The following is a 25,081-nucleotide window of genomic DNA, read 5'->3' as shown; positions in this document are numbered from 1 at the left end:
AGTGTGAGACAGTGTGGGGGGACAAGGCTGAGAGAGGAGGAAATCTCAAGCTGAAAATCAACTCACTTCCAAAATTCACTTCCACTTGAATTCTGCTGGGCCAGCTCAGACAGTGCCCACCAGAGCTGACCCAGAGAGAGCACTCATTACATCCAACACTTTAGCTCGAACCAGTCATCACCCCCTGCCCTCAAATCGTGAATTAAGGTTGATTTTCTCTCTCTCTCGCTCTGCTTCTTAACCAAAAAGGCAAATTTAAAAAACAAGCTGAGTGACACTTTTGAAAGACCATTTCTATTAATTACTTATTTAAATTATCAATGTTATGAGTTTCTTTTTAATAAAAAGTCCATGGTTACAGTTGTAGCCCCCTTATCTTTCTGAAATTCAGTCATCACCTCCTGAGAAACAAAGATTGAAATGTGCACCCCACACCATCCCATGGGAAGACGTGGCCAGCCCTGTTCTAGATTATTGCTCCAGTGACATTATCACCACAGCAGCATCTTCAGACCCACGCTCAGGCAGCTTGCTGTTCTGTTCCCTCACCTCTGCGTACTGTTTCTGGTGAAGCATCTTCCATTTCTCCCAGCCTTCAGTCAACAGAGGGTCAAACAACAATGGTGAGGCACTGATAGCCACAGCCACGATCTCCAAAGTCCCCAGAAACAGCAGGAACATCATCGTGACTTTTCTGGAAAAAATAAAATCAGGAAAACACATCAGATGTCTTCTTTTGATCATTACAGGTCCTTCATTCCATGAACTGCGTTAGAAGCTGTTAGGAAACTATTATAAAAGCTGATTATTGGATGATAACTGCAGTGTTATAACTAGGAAGTCTTGCTAGAATTGTAGAGGACTTTGGTGAGACCATAACTGTAGTACTGTGCACAGTTTGATGGTGATGAACTGGCTCAGGACTGATGGACTTTCTTTAAGCTATTTTTTTTTAAAACCTTATTCTTAAATTATTCAAAATGGCACCATTTCATAGAGACAAATGAAAGCTTTTCATTGTATTTTATTGTAAAATACACATGACAATAAAATCAAAATCAGTTGTGGTGTTGCATTGGGAGAAATACACCAAAGGTTCACTATATCGGTTCTTAGCAGAGAGAGCTCGGAGTTTAGACAGATAGAGCGATGCTATTGGAATATGCAAGGGTTTGCAATGGTAGAAACGGTTTCAACTTGGGTATCTAGAACAAGGGGCAAGATCTCACGATAAAGGGACAACTTTTCCGGACTAAGTTGAGGAGAAATTTCTTTGCTCAATGGATTGTGAATATTTTGAATGATCTGCCCTAGAAGGTGGGCGATGGCCGAAAACCGAGAACATTCAAGGCTTCTGGTCTCTCGGGGAAACGTGGATACGGGAGCCGGTGGAGTAATGAATTTGAGGTCAAAGATCAATCATGACTAAATTGATGGGGTGTTGCCTCTGTTTGTATGGAAACAGTTCCTATGGCGAGGGTTCACTGTCCTGCAGTCACCCTCTGGTGTGCCATTCCTCTCCAATGGAATGATCTGACAGGGGGAGGTTTGAACTTCCTCCCAATGACCCAGGTGGGATGGATAATATGCTACAAACAGTCAAACAATAGCCAATCAGGGAGCAGTCAAGAGATTTCTTTGCCTCCATTTTATTCCTCAGTTCTTAGGGCACCAAAGGAATGCCATCTGAGTGTTGGGCACTGCTAAAATCAAACAAGATTCCGACAACTAAAGCCCATCAACCTTGTCCTTTTCGCTCTTAAGGTCACGATCCACTGCTTTGTCCTTACCGTTACAGTGTTGTAAAGAGCTGTCAATGTTAATTGGTTCAGTGAATAAATCTAACACTGTTGTTGCAATCAACCACCAGGCAAGGTTCCCCAGTTTGTTACAGTTCCAGATGGAATCGCTGAAATGGTCAAGGTCACAGGTGAAGAGGCCAATTAGGCTCCTCTTAGTCATTTAACAATTCCTCAGTCAGTTACAACAAGGTTCATTTAGAAAAGATCCCTTCCCTTGTGGGTACCTTCTCCAGATCCAAATCAACAGGTTTTAAAAGAAGACAAGTTAACCAGGCTTTCTTAAATTAACAAACAATTTTATAAATTACTAAAAGTTAAAAGAATTAGTAATGCAACACACAAATAGGAGGCAAACCTAAAAAGACGTACATTGAAAAAACATAGAGATTAGTCTCTTAATTGTTAATGGATAGTTGAAAGTTGTAGCTGCTGTGTTGAATGGTCATTGATACCATTGTTGTCGCTAGTTGAATCATTAATTTCGGGTACTTTAACTTATCAGATTGACTGAAGCTCCTTTGTCCCAAATCCTTTCAGCAGTGACTAACTGGCAACACTCAGAGTGAGAACTTTTTTTTCCATTTTTTACCTACAAAGCTGGGCTGTTTAAATGGCTGTTCTCATATCTGTCACCCTCACAGCACCCATGCACTAGGGTGCTAGGTCACTAGCACAGGGACTAGTGTTGCAGTCAACCTTAACCCTTTTTTTGTATATTCCTAGATGGCTAAAACACAAAAATGCTGGTGCCTTTCTACTGAGAGTTTGCAGAGAAAGTAAGGTCCTTGTTATCTCTTCCTGTTACATTTTTCTCTTTGTTTGAAATTTCCCTGACACTCTACGGGTATGACATTCCATGAATCTCACACAGGACTTAGCCATACAGCAACTGAATTTATATCTGCAGTTGCTTTCTTGGCCGTAGCAGATTTATTTTAAAAAACACATTTTTGGAACTCGAAGTTAACATGGGAATTTATGGTTCTGATCTGTTGTCATGACAATGCACACCATGACATAACCCTGTCCAGCAATCTGACCCAACAAAGTTGCTGGACTGCATGCATGTTCAGTAAATACCAAGCAAACAGATCATCTTTTTAACTTTACAAGTGAGTAGAGGAGAGAATCTTAAGGGGAGGGTTTCTTAGAGTTAGTCAGCATCATGAAGAATTTTGATAAAGTCAATAAGAAGAAACTGCTTTCAATGGTAAAACAGAGGACACACAGTTCTTGAGATGACAAAACAACCAGAAGTAGCAAACAAAAACTTTTCTTTTACACAGAAAGTTAAACAAAGAGCAAAGAACAATACAGCACAGGAACAGCCTCGCCAAGCCGGCGCTGACACATTTTGCCTTTCCATATCAAAACTGTTTTCACATACAGGATCAGTATCCTTTTATTCCCTTCCTATTCATGGTTTCATCCAGGTCCTTCTGGAACGCTGCTATTGTGTCTGCTTCCACCACCTCCTCTGGCAGCGTGTTCCAGGCACTCACCGTCCTTTACCTTGCACATCACTTATAAACATTCTTCCTCCACCACATCTTGAACCTGTGTCCCCTTCACCGGATGAAACAGCAGCACTCCAAAGTTTATGATTTCAAATAAACCTGCTGGACAATAACCTAGTGTCGTGTGACTTCTGACTTTGTACACTCCAGTCCGACACCAGCACCTCCACGTTACACTGTGTCCCCTAGTCACTGACCCCTCCACCCTGGGAAAAAGGCCTCATACTTTCCATCAAAGTCATGATTATCTGGAAATGCGCTAATTCAACAGTGTAAGTAGATACAATACAAACTTTCAAAAGGGAATTAGATAAATTCTAGAAAAGGTAGGGAATAAATGCTAGGCCCTAGGAGAAGAGCAGGTTAAATGATTAATTGTTAGGTGGCTGATGGGGGAACAATGGACTAAGTGGGTTCTTTGGGAGTTCTGACATTCTGTGGATTCTCTGTATTTGCATGAAATCCTCCTGAACGCCAGTGTTATGCTCTGTGTGATACTGTGTATTTGCTGTTCAAATTATTGCAAAACAATCTCAAGACGCAGCCTGCTTTCCCACCATCATTAAAGGAGTAAAGTCTTCATCAAAATGTATGCAACAAATAATCTTTTCCAAAAGGCATATCCCTTTAAATAAAGAAACATACTTAGCACAAACACTTGATGTGGCCAAGTTGAATTATCTCCAATTGAAAACACATTTCCTTAAAGAGACAGAAAGTAGTTTGAGTTTCTCTTCTGTCAGCACCACCAAGTTGTTTTAACCTCTCGATCTTTTGTTTTTGTAAGCTATTATTTCTGCTTTGTTCTTGTTACTTATTCCCAGATTTTAAACTAGAGATTTCAAAATCCAGTCTCATTTCCATTTTCTCAAAACTAAATGTTTCCACATGACCTTTTTTTTAAGAAAGCTCATGCTTGGAAATGTGTAACCATTCCTGCGGAACCTTCAAACAACCTGTCAGTTCATCAGAAACACTAAACTAGGGCTATGCACCATCTGCCAACAGTGATTAGTAAGTTTTACACGGTCTCTCCGTTATCTAAGGTCAGCAGCACTGAGACACTGGCTCTTCATCCAGGCCGAGCGAAACCAGCATTAATTAATTATCTCACAGACTTTAAGAGCTGCCACTGGATTTCCTGCCTGTCAGCAGGCATTGACCAATGATGGCAATGGTCAGAGAGTTGGGTAAATTGGTTGAGGGGGTTTTCATTGGTGGGAGCAAAGAGTCCCATTTTTGAACCAAGTGTGGAATAGAGACGAGGCTTCCCCTAGTGAACAGTGGGTGATGGCTGCATTGAAAACGTGAACAGCAACAGTTCCTGACAAGGTAGTCAGACCGATCACCTGGCAACACCAGCTCACCACTTGCTCCTCCATCTTGGACACCAATTGCCAGCATCTCAGGCAACCCGTCACCCCCCGCAACCGCCAAACCGCCACGCCGCACCACCTCCCCCTCCCCTCACCCCGTCCATGGGCCTTGGCATCTGGTATGTGCCATCTCTGTGCCAGAGACACGATACACTACAGGAGGTGGGATTCTCGACAGTAACCCCACTAATGACCTCGACTAGTGTGATGATTGGTTCTACTAAACTGCACCGCTGCTGCTCAATGGTAACGTTGGGAGGTGAAGTCCTCATTTAAAGAGGCGCGTGGGAACGTTTGGAAGCTCAGTACTGAAGAGCTCGACACAGAGTGCCAGGAGCCCCTGGGTTACCAGGCTGAGCCTGCGACTTACTCTGTCAAGCAAGACTGGCATTGCCTCCTCAACTCGCACAGCTCATAAATACGCAAGGAAACGGAAAATGCTAACACCACACCCAGAGTGGGTGGAATCCATGTTTGTTTTCTGTCTGAGTACGCAGGCCTCTAACTGTGAGCAACAGAAGAAAGCCCTTCAAGGGGCAACGTATTAATCAGGCACTTCCACAGTACAGGAAAAAGTCATCCTTAATCATAGAGCCCTGCATGTGAAATATAGAGTGTCCAGCCAAGTAACCACAAATCCTGGTCACCTGCAATCTTCACCATTTCATTGGTCATTACAGATTGAAGCTGAAGTAATCACAAACAATTTTACAATGGTAGATGCAGGGTACAATTCACAAAGACAATCCAAGTTCTCCTAGGTTGCTCAAGGGCAGAGAACCGATTCCCTCTCACCTTGCAGTGTAAATATTTCACATGTTCCTATTTGCAATGATGCCTTTCTTCATCTTTCAGTGATGTTAGGCTTGGGGGAGTAGGTCTCAGTCTCCACACAGCATTACCAGTCAGTCTCCTACGGTCTCGTCACAACATGACTGCTCTGCATTGATTGGGATAAGGTCCCTTCGTCAAGCATTCCACGGCCTTCCTTGTCAGAGGATCCCTCTAAATGGAGCAGTGTGCTACACCACCACTTTGTGTGTGATGCAAATGCTGATTGCTCACATACCTTGTTCTGCTTCTGGTATTCCCTACAGAGGTTCTTTGCAAGTGTGACTGATGGACCCAGCCACAGCAGGAGTTATCCTCGCTGTCACTGTGAGGCAATCAAGCCGCAGAGAAACAAAGATGCTCCAGTAACCCCATGGCAAGCTGCAACTTCCAGCAGCTGCTGAACAGCCTCCATATGAAGAGATCACAGTTCAGGATGTGCAGGAGGTACAGGAGGCCCAGAGTCTACCATCCTAAATGCCACTTCCTCCAAATGGGCTGGGTCACCAAAGGTTGAAGAAGTCCCAGGACTCAGTCACTGAACAATGCTAACTGCAGGAGCAGGACGTTTGGAGTACTGTGTACAATTCTGCTACAGGAAGGATGTTATTAAACTGGAAAGGGCACAGAAAAGATTTGCAAAGATGTTACCGAGACTGGAGAGTTTGAGGTATAAAGGGGAGGCTGGGACTTTTCTCCCTGGAGGCTGAGAGCTGACTTTACAGAGGTTTATAAAATCATGAGGGACATAGATAGGTTGATTAGCCATGGTCTTTTCCCCAGGGTAGGGGAGTCCAAAACTACAGGACATAGATTAAAAAGGGGAGAGGGGAAAGATGTAAAAGGAACCGGAGGGCAAAACGTTTTCACACATAGAATGAGCTACCAGAGAGTGGTAGAGGCTGGTACAATTACAACATTTAAAAGACATTTGACAGGTACGTGGATTGTAAAAGCTCAGAGGACTAGGGGACAAACTCAGCTTAGGAAACTTAGTTGGCATGGACGGGTTAGGCCGAAGGGCCTGTTTCCATGCTGTATGACTCTATGAAGTGCTAGGTGACCACTGTATCCTAGTGGTCGACAGCTGCGTTAAACATTTATGGGACTGGCTGCTTCCAAGAATCCACTGGATCTCTCAATCGTCAACCAATAAATGCATCAGGCTATTACTGATGCAATTTGGCTCCAGATCACATCGCTTTATCTCATTTCCTTGTGACAACATCAGTGCTGCTGTTGGGCAGTAGATTTATAACTGACGCCTCCCACCAGTTAGAGGGTGAGATAGACCTACATTTACAGAGCTATATCATAACACAGATGAGTTCATCAATAGAAAAGGATTCCAATCCATCAGTGTAAAAATCAGTTGTGATTGTCACACCTGAGAAGTCAGTGCTGTGCACCCTGGGAGCTGTCATGATGCCCATATCCTTAAGAACTCCCAGGTTCCTGCCTTATTTCAATAGCTGGATGCTTTACAAAAAATGGTTTCTAGCAGACAGGGCTACTTTTGCAACCAGGACTGATCACACAAACCCCCAAGTGAGGCCAAGTATACAATACAAGCCAACCCATTTTTCAATCAGGGCTGTTGTTGTGCAGATGAAATGTCTGCTGAAGGTGACGTTGCAATGATTGGATCAGTCTAGACAGGGGGACACTGTAGCACAGTCCAAACAGGGTGTGCTGGATAGCCCTAGCCCACTGAGCTCAGCGTACCTTTAACATCAGGGCACATCAGAGAGGCAATGGCCTAGTGGTATTATCACTAGACTATTAATCCAAAGACCCAGGTCATGTTCTGGGGAAACCCAGGTTCGAATCCTGCCATGGCAGACGGTGGAATTTGAATTCAAATTCAATAAATATCTGGAATTAAGAATCTAATGATGACCATGAATCCATTGTCAATTGTCAGGAAAAACCCATCTGGTTCACTAATGTCCTTTAGGGAAGGAAATTGCCATCCTTACCTGGTTTGGACTACATTTGACTCCAGGCCTACAGCAATGTGGTTGACTCTTAACTGCCCTCTGGGCAATTAGGGATGGGCAATAAATGCTACCTAGCCAGGGATGGCCTCATCCTGTGAATGAATAAAGGAAAATAAAATGGAAATTTTATGGGGGCTGGTTGGAGAGTGTTGGTCTATGGTTGCTCTCCTACTACATGTACCCCAGTGCCAGTGAGTGGGAGAATAGGATGAGCAAGATGCCATAAGAATGTTGTGTGTCAGTAACGAGGAGCGATTGGGAAGATCGGGTGAGAAAGTCTCCTCGTCCTCACAGACAGAAACCCTCCATGAAAGTCGCCAAGATTGACACCACTCATTTCTGGTAACATTGAGTCCTGTGTGCTGAATGGGGACAGGGCCAGGGGAGATGGAATAGCAGTTACCAGAAAGCTGGTGCATCATTTTCTTCCAAAGCTGACACTAAAAAAAACTTCTACCTTTTTGTAGTAAATTCAAAAAGTCAAATATCAAACATTGAGCAGTTGCAGTTGCCCTCTCTGAACTGAAGGGTTGGAAGGTGAGGTTACTAACTCTGGATTTGGTTCCCTTGAGGAGTGATCATGTGACACTTGATCACATGGCAGTTGATCATGGGATACCATTCATATGATGCTTAATCATATGGTAATTGCTGACAACTTACATGTCACACAGTTTAATTGAGTATCTTGGCTCTGTAACTGCAGGTTGTGAAAGAAACCATGTCCATCATGAGCTTCATGTAAATTATATCAAAATAAAACAAAGTTTCTAGACTGTTTCACTGATGGTAAATTAAATGTTATAATAATCATAGCTCTCCCCTGTGCTCATCTGGATCGCTAAGTACTGCCTGTCTAATGCAGACAGGTCCAGAAGGACGAGGAGTAAAAGTTAGCCTTTGTCTGAGGGTGGGCAATCCGCCATCTTTACCTGGTCTGGCCTACGTGTGACTCTAGATCCACAGCAGAATCTTGGCCTGCCCTCTGGACAATGAATGCTGGTTTAGCCAGCAATGCCTGAATAACCAAATCAAATAAATTCAAGGTGGGGGGAGAGATTTGCAGAGAAACACCCAGGGATGACAGGGAAGTTGATTCTACCAGTAACTGATGGGAACTCACTGAAATTCCACTCATCTATGCGGATGGAGAAAGATGATTCCTCTTATGACCACAACTAATAACTCACAGAGTCTAAACGTAATGGGTAGATAGAAGGGTGCTCCACCATCCAATTATACTACCAGTGATTCTACAACATATTGACAGTGACCCTGAACCCTATTCCCCCTGCACAAGGCATAGGCAGGAGCCCTGTTGATGTCGTCTTGACATGGATTTGATAGTACAGAAGGAAGCCATTTGGTTCGTCAAGTCTGAACCAGCTCCCCAAAGAGCTACCCAACTCATCCCATTCTCCAGCTCTATCTCTTTAACCCTCTAATTTCACCACTCTCAAATATACATCCTGCTCTCTTTTCAACCTCCTATGGAACCTGCCTCCACAACTCTCCCAGGCAGCGCAATCCAAATCCTTACAACTCTGAGTGAAGAAGTTTCTCCTCATCTCACTCCTAGCTATCTTGTGATAATCTTGAAATTGTGACCCAGACTTACTGACATACCAGCTAGTGGAAACAGAATATCCTTCGTCACCCTGTCAAAGTTGTTCACAATTTTGAACACCTCACTAAGGTCACCTCTTAATCTTCTTTGTTCCAAGGAGAATAAGCCTTCTATAAATAAGGTGCCCAGAACTGATCACAATACTCCAAATGTGGTCAGACCAATGATTTGTAGAGGTGAAATCATTCCCCTGCTTTTATATACTATGCCTCTACTTATAAACCCAAGGATCCTATGAGCCTTCTTAACAACTGTTTCAACCCAGCAGGTCTTGGTTCGGTAATTTCTCCAGTCTGGTGATGGTAGATTGCCCAGTGCAAAAGACAAAGGGTTGTTAATAGTGGTGAAAGAGAAAAAGATGTGAAATCGATGCGAATTAAAGTGTGAAGGGAGAGAGTGGATCCTCTCTACAGAGAGCAAAGAGAAACAAGATACAAAGTCTGTGGTGGGGGGAGCTGATCTCAAGGGATTGAACAGGAAAGTACCATGATGGGGGTAGTGAGGAAGTGTTAGGAGTGATGGAGGAGTGGACCAGGGTGTCCCGGAGGGAACAGTCCCCGTGGAACGCTGACTGTGGACGGGAGGGGAGAATGTGTTTGATGATGGTATCCTGCTGGAGGTGGTGGAAATGGTGGAGGATGATACTTTGACTGTACAGCTTGTTGGGGTTGAACATGATGACAGGGGAACCCTACTGTTGTTCCAGGAAGGAAGAGGAGGGTTGAGGGTAGAAGGGAGGAGACAGCTGAAGGCCCTGTCCATCTCAATGGGGGCGCGGGGGTGGGATTCCTCAGTTGAGGAGGAAGTGTCGGTGGCAGCTCAGTTGAGGGTGGCATCACCAGAATAGATACAACAGAGACGGAGACACTGGGAGACTGGAATCCTTGCAGGAAGCAGGGTGTGAGGGGGTGTAGTTGAGGTAACTGTGGGAGTCGATGGGTTTGTAATGGATTTTGGTGAACAGTCTATCCTTGGAAATGGAGACAGTGAAGTCAAGGAAGGGAAGAGTTAGAGGTAGAAGGTGAAGGTGACAGAGGAAAGGAAACTGGAAGCAAAACAGATTAATTTTTCCAATTCCAGATGAGAGCAGGAAGCAGGACTAAAGACATCATTAATGTACCAGAGAAAAAGTTGTGGTGGGGGCCCCGAGCAGGACTTGAACAAGGAATGTTCCACATACCCCACAAAGTGCCAGGCAGAACTGTGAGCCAGGCAGATACCTACAGCCCCAACTTTGACTTGGAGAAGATGAGATGAGCTAAAGGAGAAGCCGATCAAAGTGAAAAGGAGCTCAGCCAGGTGAAGGAGAATGGTGGTGGATGGAGACTGTGGAAGCCTCTATTCAACTTCACAGAATTCCTACAGTGTAGAACAGGCCCTTTGGCCCAACAAGTCCACAATGACCCTAACAGCATCCCACCCAGACCCATCCCCCTAAGCTACACATCCCTGAACACTATGGGCAATTTAGCATGGCCAATCCACCTAGCCTACATATCTTTGGACTGTGGGAGGATCCTGGAGCATTGGGAGAAAACCCACACAGACACAGGGAGAATGTGCAAACTCCACACAGACAGTTGCCCGAGGCTGGAATTGAACCTGGGCCCCTGGTGCTGTGAGGCAGCAGTGCTAACTACTGAGCCACCGTGCTGCCCTTCAAGAAAGAACAGGAGAGCCTTCTCTTAACTGGCTTCCCTTGACTCTTAACTGAGCTCATCACTGGTCGAGGAAGCTACTTTCCTTTACCACACCAAGACAGATGAAAGCACTGTGGGTACACCCAGGCCGCATTGATGCCAGCTGTCAAGGACGCAGCTCAGGATCACCCCTTCTATGGCAATCAAGCTTGGCCCACAGTCAATCTCCCTCATACCTGAACACCATTCTCCAATCTCCATTTCTCTCCCTTAGCCCCTGTTGTCCAGTCTCCCGCATTGTACAACACACTGCTGATACCATTCCAATTCCTGAACCATCCCCTGCTCCCAATCTCAGGGTCATGGCTCTCTCCTGACTGTTCACCCCACTGCGTCCCTGTTCCGCCAAATGGTTTCGCTAGGCAGGAGTCAGTGACGTTATGGCGCTGAGTGAGGGACACTGAAGAGGGGAATTTAAAGCCCTAATATCTGGGCTGCTGGAGGCTGCAGCTACATAAGCCTCTAACAGCTAGGAGCAGGAGTAGGCCATTCAGCCCCTCGGACCTGCTCCACCATTTAATATAATCATGGCTGATCTCATCTCGGCCTCAACTCCACTCTCCTGCCCACTCTCCATAATCCTTCAACCCATAACTAATTAAAAATCGATCTATTTACTCAATGTCCCAGCATCCACCACACTTTGCAGTAGTGAATTTCAGATTCACAAACTTTTGAGAAAAGTCATTTCTCCTCATTTCTACTTTAAATCTGCTACTGTTTATCTTAAAACTATGACCTGAATTGCCCCAGATAAGGAAACATCCTCTCTATGTCTACTTTGTCAATCCCCTTTAGAAGCTCGAATACCTCAATTAGATCTCCTCTCATTCTTCTAAACTTGAGAGTATGTGCCCAAATTGTTCAGTCTCTCTTCATAAGACAAACCCCTCATCTCTGAAATCAATCTAGTGAATCTCTTCTGAACTGCCTCCAATGAAACCACATCCCTCCTCATGTAAGGGGACCAAAATTGTATGCAATGCGCCTCATGCTGTCTCACTGACCTTATACAGTTGCAGCAACACTTGCGTACTTTTGTACTCTATTCCTCTGGTAATAAAAACCAAAATTCCATTTGCCTTCCTTATCACGTGCTGTACCTGCATATTAGCTTTCTGTGGTTCATGCACAAGGACACCCAGATCGCTCAGAAGTTTTTCTCCACTTTGATCATAAGTTGCCTTTCTATTCCCCTGACTAAAATGGATAACCTCACACTTACCCATGTTAAACTTCATCTGCCAAATTTTGGCCCATTCAACCGTATCCATCCGTAAAATTTTTTTTTTTTTTCCAACTTTCCCACCTATTTTACCGTCAACTACAAACTTGGCTTTAGTAATTTCTATCTCTGCCTCCAAGTCATTAATCTGATTGTAAATAGTTGGGGCCTGAGGTCTGAACCCCACTAGTTACATCTTGGCAACTGGGAGGGAAATTAACAAGTTCAGGATCATAGAAGATCATAGATTAGAGAATCCCTACAGTGTGGAAACAGGCCCCTTGGCCCAACAAGTCCACGCCAACCCTCAGAGCATCCCTCCCAGACCCATCCCCCTATAACCCACCTAACCTACACATCCCTGAACACTATGGGTAATTTAGCATGGCCAATCTACCTAGCCTGCACATCTTTGGACTGTGGGAGGAAACCAGAACACCCAGAGGAAACCCACGCAGACACAGGGAGAATGTGCAAACTCCACACAGACAGTCGCCCGAGGGTGAAATCGAACCCAATTGACTCCCACCAGAATTCCTGGACCGTAGGGAAGCACAGTGGTTCAGTGGTTAGTGCTGCTACCTCACAGCATTGGGGACCTGGGTTCGATTCCACCCTCAGCGACTGTGTGAAGTTTGCACATTCTCCACGTGTCTGCATGGGTTTCCTCCGGGTGCTCTGGTTTCTCCCCACAGTGCAAAGATGTACAGGCTAGGTGAATTGGCCATGCTAAATTACCCCACAGTGTCCAGGGGTTATGCAGGCTAGGTGGATTAGATATTGGAAATGCAGGGTTACAGGGATAGGGTGGAATGCTCCTTCAGAGGGTTAGTGTGGACTCGATGGGCTGAACAGCCTGCTTCCACACTAGAGATTCTACAATGAGTACAAAAATCAAGGGTGACTCACCAGTGGGCAGAGGAAGTGCTGCACTATCAGAGTTACCACCTTTCAGATGAGGTGTTAAACAAACTCCCCATCAGATATGTGCCAATGTTTCATGGCATTACATTGAAGAAGGAAAAAAAAAGGAGTTTTCTCCTGACTGAAACATTATTCCCTCAAACAACATCACGAGAACATAGTTCTGAAGATGAGTCACTGGACCCAAAACACTAACTCTGACTTCTCTTCACAGATGCTGCCACAACTGCCGAGATGTTCCAGCAATTTCTGTTTTTGTTTCACAAGAACATAGCCACTTATCGTACAGGTCTTCTCTACATAGGGAAGATAAAACGCAGATTGGGTCACTGCTTTGCAAAACACCTCTGGTCTATCCATAAAAATGATCTCAAGCTTCCAGCCTGCCACAGTGTTCCCAGGTCAACATTGCTCTCTCAGGCCTGCTGCAGTGCTCCAGTGAGATTCAACACGAGCTGCAGGAGCAACACCTCATCCTCCCCCTTCAGGACAGGGGTGGCTCAGTAGTTAGCACTGCTGCCTCACAGTGCCAGGGACCTGGGTTCGATCCCACCCTCGGGTGACTGTCTCTGTGGAGTTTGCACATTCTCCTCGTGTCTGCGTGGGTTTCCTCCTACAGTCCAAAGATGTGAAGGTTGGGTGTTAAATTGCCCATATGGGGTGCAGGCTAGATGGGTTAATCATAGGAAATGCAGGCAGATAAGGTAGGGGCAATGTTTGGGCGGGATGCTCTTCAGAGGGTTGGTGTGGACGTGATGGGCTGAATGGCCTGTTTCCACACTGTAGGGCTTCTATGATTCAGGGCTCAACATTGCATTTGACAATTTCAGGCAGGCACACCCTCCTCCAGTGTTGTTACCCACCCTAAACCCCAGACCCTGAGTTGCACTACCATCCCATTTTCAACTACTCACACTTCCCGTCATCACCTATTCAGCATTCACTTCTTCCCCGGCTCACTCTCAACCAGCCCTTTGGCTACTCTCTCTGGGCACCATCTCCGTCTATTCAACTATCTCCTTTCCCATTCTCCCCCAAATCCACCCTGTCATCAGCAGAAATCCTAGCTATTCCAGTTCTGATCGAGGGTCTTGAAACATTAACTCTGTTTCTCTCTCCACAGATGCTGCCAGTCCTGCTGAGTTTCTCCAGCAATTTCTGCTTTTGTCTTGCTTGTTGGCACATATCTGCTTGTGGGAGCTTGCTGTGCACATTTACAACTTTATAACATTGACTAAACGAAGCACCTTGAAAAGTCTGCTGGTTGTCAAATTATGCAAATAGAGAAGAGAGTTCATTCCCTCAAAGATTTAGGTTCTTAGCACAATCTTCATGGTCATTTTAATTAGGAACTGGAGTGGATTTTAAAAAAACAAGTATAGATCCCAAATTCTCAAAGGTGAGATTTTTGCAAAAAATAAAAATGTGCTAAAAACAAAATCCCCATTGATTGCCCAACTTTGCAATCACTTAGATTCAAAAACAGCCGAACCGGATGCAGGGAATGTTAACTTTTGCGAACTCCCGACATTGCTGGCCCGGGAAATTGAGATGTTCCCGGAGCAGTGTTCAACCCGCACCGTAAGCTCAGGCAGTGAGCTCCCTCTGAGCTGCCGCTTCTGCACTTACCTCCTAGTCTCTCCTTCACATCAAGATGCCACTAAAATCTCCAGACTTAGACCAACGCTGTAAAAGCACACAATGTAACAACTTCCTCTCGTCGACCTCATGTGACAGGGAAATTCCAAACGCTCACGTCAGTTTGCAATTAACCCTCTCCTGAATATGCATCCTGGTTATTAATGTGTGTGAAGTTGTTCAGGTCTGCATGTTGCTTAGATTCCCTTCTGTACCAGCGGTAGGAATGAAGCTAACTGACCCCGCTACCTGCTGGGAATGAACCTCTGGATGTTTACACCGCTCTCAGCTGTCCCTAAGCTAAATGTGGCTCATAGCATTCAAATCTGCCTTTAAAGAGGAGCTGAACTCGCTGCACTGCTCCCACCGGAATTATAGACCATAAGGCATAGGAGCAGAAATTAGGCCATTCAGCCCATCGAGTCTGCTTCACCATTCAATCATGGCTGACAAGTTTCTCAACCCCATTCTCCCGCTTTCTCCCCATAACCCTTGATCCCCTTGATAATCAAGAACCTATCTCAGTCTTAAATATACTCAATGACCTGGCCTCCACAGCCTTCTGTGGCAGTGAATTCCATAGATTCACCACTCTCTGGCTGAAGAAGTTTCTCCTTATCTCCGTTCTAAAGGGTCTTCCCTTTACTCTAAGGCTGTGCCCTCGGGTCCTAGTCTGTCCTACCAATGGAAGCATCTTCCCAACATCCACTCTGTCCAGGCCATTCAGTATTCTGTAAGTTTCAATTAAATCCCCCCTCATCCTTCTAAACTCCGCTGAGTATAGACCTAGAGTCCTCAAACGTTCCTCATATGTAAAGCTTTTCATTCCTGGGACCATTCTCGTGAACTTCCTTTGAATCCACTCCAGGGCCAGTACATCATTCCTGAGATATGGGGCCCAAAACTGCACACAATAGTCCAAATGTGGCCTGACCAGAGCCTGATAAAGCCTCAGAAGTACATTCCTGCTTTTATATTCAAGTCCTCTCAAAATAAATGCCAAAGTTGCATTTGCCTTCCTAACTACTGACTCAACCTGCAAGTTTACCTTAAGAGAACCCTGGACAAGAACTCCCAAGTCTCCTTGCACTTCAGACTTCTGAATTTTCTCCCCATTTAGAAAATAGTCCATACCTCTATTCTTCTTACCAAAGTACATGACCTCACACTTTCCCACGTTATACTCCATCTGCCACTTCTTTGCTTAACCTGTCCAAATCCTTCTGCAGCCTCCCCGCATCCTCAATACAGCCCATCTCTCTACCTATCTTGGTATCGTCTGCAAACTTAGCCAGAATGCCCTGAGTTCCTTCATTTAGATCATTAATGTATAAAGTGAAAAGCTGTGTCCCAACACTGACCCTTGTGAAACACCACTTGTCACCAGCTGCCATCCTGAGAAAGACCCCTTTATCCCCGCTCTCTGCTTTATGCCAGACAGCCAATCTTTTATCCATGATAGTACCTTGCCTCTAACACCATGGGCCCTTATCTTACTCAGCAGCTTCCTGTGCGACACCTTGTCAAATGCCTTCTTGAAGTCCAGGTAGATAACATCCATTGGCTCTCTTTGGTCTACCCAGCTCGTTACTTCCTCAAAGAATTCTAACAGATTTGTCAGGCATGACTTTCCCTTGATGAAGTCATGCTGACTTTGCCCTATTTTACCATACACTTTCAAGTATTCAGAAATTTCATCCTTCACAACAGACTCTAAAATCTTACCCACGACTGAGGTTAGGCTAATCGGCCTGTAATTTTCTGTATTTTGCCTTATTTGCTTTTTAAACAGGGGTGTCATGTTAGCGATTTTCCAGTCCTCTGGGACCCTCCCTGACTCTAGCGAATCCTGAAAGATCACCAATAACGCCTCCACTATCTCTTCAGCTATCTCCTTAAGAATTCTGGGGTGTAGTCCATCTGGTCCAGGTGATTTATTCACCTTCAGGCCATTCAGTTTTTCTAGCACCTTCTCCTTGGTGAAAGCCACCACACTCAGCTCTGCCCCCTGACTCTCTCAAATTTTTGGGCTATTACTTATGTCTTCCACTGTGAATACTAATACAAAGTAATTATTCAGTTCCTCAGCCATTTCCTTATTCCCCACTACTATCTCTCCAGTATCATTTTCCAGCAATCCAATGTCCACTTTTGCCTCTCTTTTGCCCTTTATATATCTGAAGAAACTCTTACAGTCCTCCTTCATATTACTGGCTAGCTTACCCTCATATTTAATCTTCTCCCTCCTTATTTTATTTTTTGTTGCCCTCTGTTGGTCTTTGTAAGCTCCCCAGTCCTCTGGTTTCCCACTGCCCTTCGCCACATTATAGGCTTTCTGTTTTGCTTTTGTGCTGTCCCTGACTTCCCTAGTCAGCCATGGTTGCTTTATCATCCCTATACCATGCTTCTTTTTCCTAGGGATGAATTTTTGCTGTGTCTCTTGAATTACTCCTCAAAACTCCTGCCATTGCTGTTCCACTGTCTTTCCTGCTAGGCTCCTCTTCCAGGCAATTCTGCCCAGCTCCTCCCTCATGCCTTTGTAGTTGTCTTTATTCAGCTGTAATACCATTACCTCTGATTCTATCTTCTTCCTGTCAAATTGCAGAGTAAATTCAATCATATTATGATCACTGGCTCCAAAGGGTTCCTTCACCTTAAGCTCCCTTATCAAGATGCCTCATTGCATAACATTAAATCCAGTATTGCCTGTTCCCTAGTGGACTTTACCACAAACTGCTCCAAAAAGCCATCTCATAGACTTTTCACAAATTCCTTTTCTTGCAACCCATTACCAACCTGATTTTCCCAGTCTACCTGCATATTGAAATCCCCCATGATCACTGTAACCTTGCGTTTCTTACACATCTTTTCCATCTCCTGGTGTATCTTGCACCCCAGCTCCTGACTACTGTTTGGAGGTCTGTACATAATTCCAACTATGGTTTCTTTACATCTGTGGTTCCTCAACTCTACCCACACAGATTCTACACCATCTGATCCTACTTCATTTCTTACTATTGATTTAATTTCATTTCTTACTAATAAGGCAACCCCACCCTCTCAGCTCACCTGCCTATCTTTTCGATAAGATGTATATCCTTGGATATTCAGCACCCAATCCTGATCCCCTTGAAGCTATGTCTCCATGATGCCCACTACGTCATATCTGTCAATTTCAATCTGCACCACAAGCTCATTTACTTCTTCCTTATGCTGCGTGCATTCAGATATAACACTTTCAGATCTGTATTAACCGTCCCTCTTCTCATTGTCACTCGTTTATCCAGTGTGCTTGAAGTTTGATTCCTAACCCTTTCCAACCACTCTGTCCTATTTGTGTCTGTGCTGGAGACTTTAGTAACCTCTCCTGAGTTCTCCTTTCCCGTCATTTCTTTCATATTTTTACACACAGTGGAATCTACTCCTATTGGCCTGCAACATCTGTGCTGACTGCTTCAAGGTCTATTACACCACCATTTAAGATATTTCAGCCAAAATATAATGGGGGCCCATTCAGTTATCGGCCCATCCCAACACCCCAATTCTATGTAAATAGTATCTTGCATAAGGAAGAAATGCCTTTGGGTTTGTTAGAACTGTCAGGAAAGTCAAACTCCGATGTTTGTTTTATCCTTCATATGCAAACATTGTACAGAACCAAAGTGCTTCAGTAACTATGTATGTACATAAAGAGTTTTTATGTATAAAGTATATTTTTGAAATTAAAAAAATTCCATTACCTGGACATACCCAATGTTGCCCTCATCCTGATTACCACCTTTGTGTGCAGCTGCATTAAGCTGTGTGTAAACCCTCGGTACGCAAACACCAAGTGTCCCTATGTACTGAGATTCTCCCTGTCCCTGGTGTTACAGAGGATGGGCCTGGCCTCGTTGCCATGGAACACTCCAAGTAGTTGGACTGTTCCATATCCCTTGTCCTTCGTGGAGAAATTTGTAAAGGAAAACACCTTTGACCAAGTCCATCAGGAAGTGGTCAGCACGTAGCATCATTGAGACCCTGAGGGAAAAGGAGAGGGCGGATCTTGTCAGGTTGTTCCCTGTCAATGCCTTATCGTCAGAACTTTCCAACAAGCACAAAGACATCACTTGGCTGGTGGTGAGAAGGGCACTGCTCATCACATCCTTCATTTGCGCCCGGACTCTGTGCACCACTGCACACTGACCCCAAAGCGGTTGTTGTGAGGGATGGGGGTGGCGATGTAGAGATTGTCATACACCTCCTGCTGGAATGTGCCTTTGTAAAGAAGGTCTGGAGACAGACGCAGTGTTTTTTATTGAGGTTCATCCCGAGCAGCTCCATCACACAGGACTCTGTGCTCTGCTGTCTGTTCCCTGGGATGGACACCGAGACAAACACCAGCTGTGCCTGGGGAACCATTAACTCGGTGAAAAGCGCTCTTTGGTTTGCCCAAAACCTGTTGATCTTCCAGTGCAAAGAGTTGACCTCAACCAAATATTGCAGACTGGCACATTCCAAAGGTTCAGGACTTCGTGCTTAGGGATGCAGTAAAGCTTAGGGCAGCCACGGCCAAGGCACAGTGGGGAAAGACCACAGTCTGAGGTCTTTCTGCCAACGTATAACAGGGGTCCATTCAGTTATCGGATCCACTTGTTGCCTCAATGTATGTATATAGTGTTCTGCGTGAGTAAGAAATGTCTTTGGTTTTTTGCAACTGCAGGGAATGTCAGATTGAATATTTATTTTTTCTTGATATGCAAAGACTGTACAGAACTGCGTTCATACCTGTGAATGTAGATAAAGATCTCTTATGAATAAAGTATACTTTTGCAAGATAAAAAATTTACCTGGATGTATAACAGGCCATTCAGCTCAACTCTTACATGTTTATTCTCCACTCAAGCTTCCTCCCACTTTTCCTCATCTCAGTTTATCCCTGTTACCACCTTCCTCAGGTGCCTATCTAGCCTCCACAAATTAGAATTTGCTTCAGTCCATCCCTGTGCTAGCAAGTTCTCACTGGACAAGAAGTTCTGAATTAGATTGCTTGATTGCAATGTTATATTTCTGTCTCATTATTTAGATCTCCCCACAGCTGGAAACATTCGTTCTGTGTCTTTTCTACTGAACCTTCCAAGACTTAATGGAATTTATTAAGCCACCTCTCAGACTCAGAGAAGAAAGACCTGGCATGTTTGTATTTTCCTGGTAAGTGTTACTTGGAGCCCTGGTATCCCTCTTGTAAATAAATGTGCACTTCACCCATTGCTTCCATATCCTTTTTATAGGACGGGACCAGAACTGTGCACAGCACTCCCACCTGTGGACAAAGCAAGGTTAAATCTAATTTTAACATGACATCTTTACTTTCCAATTCTCTCCCTCTAGAAATAAACCCCAGTATTTGATTTGCTTTTACTTTTTAAAACTGTTTTGCAACTTAGTACATTAAAATTAAGACCAAAAGTAGTCCACTCAGCCCCTCGAACCTGATGGGCCATTCAATAAGATCACGGCTGAGCTAATTGGCATCTCCTTGGAGAGAAGGTGGCTGAGGGGAAATTTGACAATGGTTTTCAAAATCATGAGCAGACTGGATAGAGTAGATAGGGAGCAGCTGTTCCATCTTGTAAAAGGAAAAACAAAGCGGGCTCCAGAGATGGTGGATGTTAGCCGCCTTTTTCACCAAAACAGAGACCTGGAAGTCCTGATAAATAGGAGGTGCAGAGGTGGGACATCCCCTTTTCTCAGGACCGCTGAAGGAGAACACAAGACCAGGCCCTGACGATCTGAGCAGAAGCTGCCTCTCGGGTCAGTGCGGTGTTGATAGTCTGAAGAAACAGCCAGAACAGCCACAAGATGATTGAATCCATCATCTCCTCCTCCACATCTGGGAAAGCAGCCACAGAGCACAGCACAATCCACTGCTGAGGTGGGTTATACAGATCATCCACTCCATCTAGTTACCACTCAGGCAATGGAGATGAAATCTTATTCTCTAATGTTTTATTCTTCCTTTGATAGAGACTTTTTTCACTGGAACGTAGGAGGTTGAGAGGTGACCTTATAAAAGTTTATAAAATCATGAGGGGTATAGATAAAGTTAATGGTAGGTGTCTTTTCCCCCTAAGATGGGGGAGTTAAAGATTAGGGGATGCATTTTTTAAAGTGAGAGAAGAGAGATTTAAAAAAGGCATGAGGGGCAAATTTTTTTGCACAGAGGATGGTTCGCCTGTGGAATGAACTTCCTGATGAGGTGGTGGATGTAGGCATAATTACAACATTTAAAAGACATTTGGATAAGTACACGAATAGGAAAGGTTTGGAGAGATATAGGCCAGGAGCAGGGACGTGGGATTAGTTTAGTTTGGGATTATGGTCAGCACGGATTAGTTGGACTGAAGGATCTGTTTCCATGCTGTATGACTCTACGACTCTTTGTATTGAATACTTCAGAAAAGCGTGAGGCATTTGTAAATCTAATTCGTAAAGCACGAGGATTCAGTTAGCTGAAGAAGGGTCTTATATCACACAGATGAGCCTGAACTACATAAAGCTAAAGTTCCAGTTAAGGGACTATTATAAGATAATCCTTCATGTTTCTAAAATGTTCTAATATTCTGACTGCAGTTTAGTAGAGATGTGAACATCAAGAAGCTGATACTTTGCAACATGGTAATGCGTATGACACTAGTTAACCCCATGGTAAAGTCGTTGGCCTATGTTCAATCAGCCTCAATGAGGCAATTCTTGGGACAGTGCCATTTAGCTGGTGTGGGCTGGAGTGTGAAAATCAATCAAACTCTGAATTTCTGACCACTGTCCAGTGGCATCTTTCAGAAACACCAGGTTGTAGAAGAACAGAACGAAGTATTTGACACCATTAACTGTCACATGCATTTGTATAGCCAAAAGGATGTGTTCTGGACCAGACCAAACCCCCCTTCAAATATATCAAAGATATAGCCTAGACCCTAACATTTTCTTATTTAAAGGCAAGTATTTAAGGTACTGTGTTCCAGATAAATTCGATTGGTTACACCACATGGCTTTAAGCAAAACACACGTTATTCTTACATAACACAGTGTAGAGCTGGATGAACACAGCAAGCCAAGCAGTATCAGAGGAGCAGGAAAGCTGACGTTTCAGGCCTAGACCCTTATTCAGAAAAACATTCTTACACCCAGTTAAGATACAAACAAAAGAAAGAAGAATTAGAATAACTTAACTCTATTGCAAAAGTTAACAGAATAATAGGTTATTTAAGTACTAAACACTAACTGTTCCAATATAGTAACATCCCATAAACACACCCTTGGCAAAAGACAAATTCATTAGAATAGATTGTCTCACATGAAATTCTGGCAGCAGAGGGAACTCCAGCATACAACTGTATCAGAAAGAGGAATAACAGTTTCCACATTGAGCTTCAAGATCCCACCAACTACTGAAAGCTAAACAGAAAACTGTTACTGTGGGAGCCTGACTCTACCCATTTAGGCTGCTTCTATTGCTGCAACTTCTAAAAGAAACCCCAAGGCCTCACAAGCTGCTTACGTTGCTCGCTTACAGCAGACCACTTGGCAGCTCTGTCTCAAATTCTCTTCATAAAACAAAATGGACAAAATATTCCTCTTAAAGCCATAGTATTGTTACAGATGAGGCACCAGAAAGCACTCAATGCCCAATGAACCAGTAAAATTCACATCACTTTCAGAAGAAAGGTTTTTATTAAAATATCAAATCACTTTGATCGAAGACACTTTAAACATTTATACTGAGGACAACAAATTTTTTTTGAAGGTCTTTATTTTATGAAACATGGATACAGAGAACATATTAAGAAACTGTACCATTTCCAAATAAGAATGGTGAGTAAAACATCAATGTAGATCATGGTAATTTGAAACTACTTTGTAAAGACAATAAAGTGACTGGTTGTTTAGGGAGCTCAGTAGTACTTCTAAATCATTACAGTTCTTTTCTTTGTTTTCCCCAGATACTGTGAATTTCACCTTGTTATTTCACAATGGTGGTTATTAGAAACCTACAACCATTTTGAACAGTGAGTGACATGGAACAGTCTCCAAAACAGGCACAGAGATCATGATGCATCTCAACAGCCACAGGCTGCATATCTGTGCAACATGGTAATGCGCTTGACACTAGTTAACCCCATGGCAAGGTCTTTGGCTTGTGTTCATCAGCCTCAATGAGGCAATTCTTGGGACAGTGCCATTGAGCTGGTGTGGGCCTGAGGGTGAAAATCAATCAAACTCTGAATTTCTGACCACTGTCCAGTGGCATCTTTCAGAAACACCAGGTTATAGAACAAAAACAGAACGAAGTATTTGACACCATTAACTGTCACTTGCATTTGTATAGCCAAAAGGATGTGTTATGGACCAGACCAAACCCCCCTTCAAATATGTCAAAGATATAGCCTTTCAACTTGATTGAGCAGTTCGATAACTAACCCTTTCACGTCTCACTTTTTAAGTATTCTTGTAAACAGTGTTCAAGTTGCTTTCTATCTCTTTCAGTTGCTGTTGTAGTCCATTTGAATCTACCTCCTACATCATACTAACGTCCTCCTATAGCTTGCTGACCAAGACGTCATTACTTTCAAGAGTTCACCCATGACATGGGCAAGTGACATGTGTTATGCCTCAAAGCCAAGATCAAGCAAGTTTTGAATGAAACTTGACCTAGAGATTAGTTACTGCTCAATTCCCAACTCACACTCTAACCTCAAGGTCTCTTCCAGTCCCTCACCCAAGAGGCTATTCTTTGAACATACGCCCAAGTGATGAATGGGGGCAATGCCAGTGAAGACAACAAATGCTGTCCCAACTGATATTGAAACATTAGTACATTTCCAGAAAATCTACTGAAAGTTCAGGAGTATGAGTCATCACTGATTATCTGCTAGTACGGGTAAATGACTGCAGATGCTGGAATCTGTACGGAAAACAACAAATACTGGAGATCACAGTGAATCAGGCAGCATCCATGGTGAGAGAGCAAGCTAACGTTTCGAGTCTAGATGACTCTTCATCCTGTTTCCTGGTCAGGAATTGCTTAGATCAATGGAAATCCCTCACCACTGCCCTCACACAATACAACTCGCTCAACACATACCAGGGGTCAAGTGTGACACATCTGCTGTGTATGCTTCACTGCAACACTAGATTACTTAACTACAGGGGAGTCTTGTTGCTTGATTTTTAAACAGTAGTTTTTTGGGTGGGAGGGGAAGAGTTCTGCTAAGTTACTGCCAGTCTCCTTAAATATTTTCCATTGAACTGGGTGGAGCTTGTTCTAACTGGAGTTTAGAAAAAGTTACATTAGTCAGGCATTTCTGGGAATCCCACACATGCTGTTTATTATCAATTTAAATACAGTAGCTCACACCCAGCCAAGCTCTTAATGCACAATGCATTTGACAAAATGTAATTTGATCCCTTTTATATATACACAGATCCCCAATTCATTATCAAAGACATTGTGAGGTAAGCTGGATTCCAGTATTGAATGACTCCACAAAATTGAAATCAGAGAATAATGGTCGGGGATATTGAAAATAGCAGCTTGGTGTCTTTATTGCTTAGATTTAATGTGTCTAATCGCTGGAGCATTCTTCAGAGAAATGTATGTTTAATGGTAACTTCACTCCTGGAGGTGGCCATACTTCATGTCAAAATTAATGACAGGCTCATTAAAATGTGAGTCTACAACTGAAATCATTAACTTTGCCATAATGACATCACGAACTGCAGAGTTTTTATTTCAGGGAAGAAGCCAGAATTTCCTCATAATCCAATGCCTGTAATAAGTGAACAATCATACGATAGCAAGTAAAAATATTTAACATTGTAAAAAGTGCAGTAGGTTTTGCTTTACAGAGACACTACTCTCTTCGGATTTCTAAACAAGAGGGTACACTGCGTAGTTAGCAATTCCACAGTTGTTGTCTCTGTCCTTGGACATCTTGATGTAGCCTTTGTCACCCCACCATAGTCCAAAGCTGTGGGCAGAAACATTAGAGATGAATTAAAATTCCGGCAGGTTGTATTGGTTTGTTACAGATGTGCTGAGCTGGGCTGTAATTCTTGGAGAGGATGCTGTTCAGGTGATCAGTTTCTGGCCAATCCGAGAGGTTGGCCTTCACTGCAATCACACGCTGTCCTTCCCCATCATGTTGTCACAAACTAATAGACTAACAGAGGAGGGAAAGATGCACAGAACAGTTGAGACTCTGCAAGGCTGCTGAGCTGTGTGTCTTTGCTAATCACAGCCTCGCAGACTTTATCTCTGCTTTATGCAGGTATCCAGCATGAATTAGGCTGTAATAAAAACTGAAAGAATTGCAGATGCTATAAATCAGGAACAAAAACAAAGTTGCTGGAAAAGCTCAGCAGGTCTGGCAGCATCTGTGAAGGAGAAAACAGAGTTAAC

General features: G+C 43.8%; 2 protein-coding genes across 2 annotated transcripts in view; both read right to left on the bottom strand.

Annotated features, from left to right (window-relative positions):
• Positions 1-14,918, bottom strand: part of LOC109926453 (procathepsin L-like) — a 35,211-nt gene extending 20,293 nt beyond the window's left edge. Inside the window, exons 1-2 of the mRNA XM_048614209.1 lie at positions 14,632-14,918; positions 550-694 (exon numbers count right to left, since the gene is read on the bottom strand). Of these exons, the coding sequence (XP_048470166.1) occupies positions 550-684 (135 nt within the window). The 5' untranslated portion in view covers positions 685-694; positions 14,632-14,918. The remainder of the gene's footprint in view (positions 1-549; positions 695-14,631) is intronic.
• Positions 14,919-23,981: 9,063 nt separating this feature from the next.
• Positions 23,982-25,081, bottom strand: part of LOC109924874 (procathepsin L-like) — a 26,281-nt gene continuing 25,181 nt past the window's right edge. Inside the window, exon 8 of the mRNA XM_048614070.1 lies at positions 23,982-24,650. Coding sequence (XP_048470027.1) covers positions 24,551-24,650 — 100 coding nt within the window. The 3' untranslated portion in view covers positions 23,982-24,550. The remainder of the gene's footprint in view (positions 24,651-25,081) is intronic.

The sequence above is a fragment of the Rhincodon typus genome, chromosome 29 (genome assembly GCF_021869965.1).
Source record: "Rhincodon typus isolate 14 chromosome 29, sRhiTyp1.1, whole genome shotgun sequence".
Taxonomy (NCBI): domain Eukaryota; kingdom Metazoa; phylum Chordata; class Chondrichthyes; order Orectolobiformes; family Rhincodontidae; genus Rhincodon; species Rhincodon typus.
The sequence above is the reverse complement of the archived record's forward strand: the minus strand, read 5'-3'. Positions and strand labels throughout refer to the sequence as shown.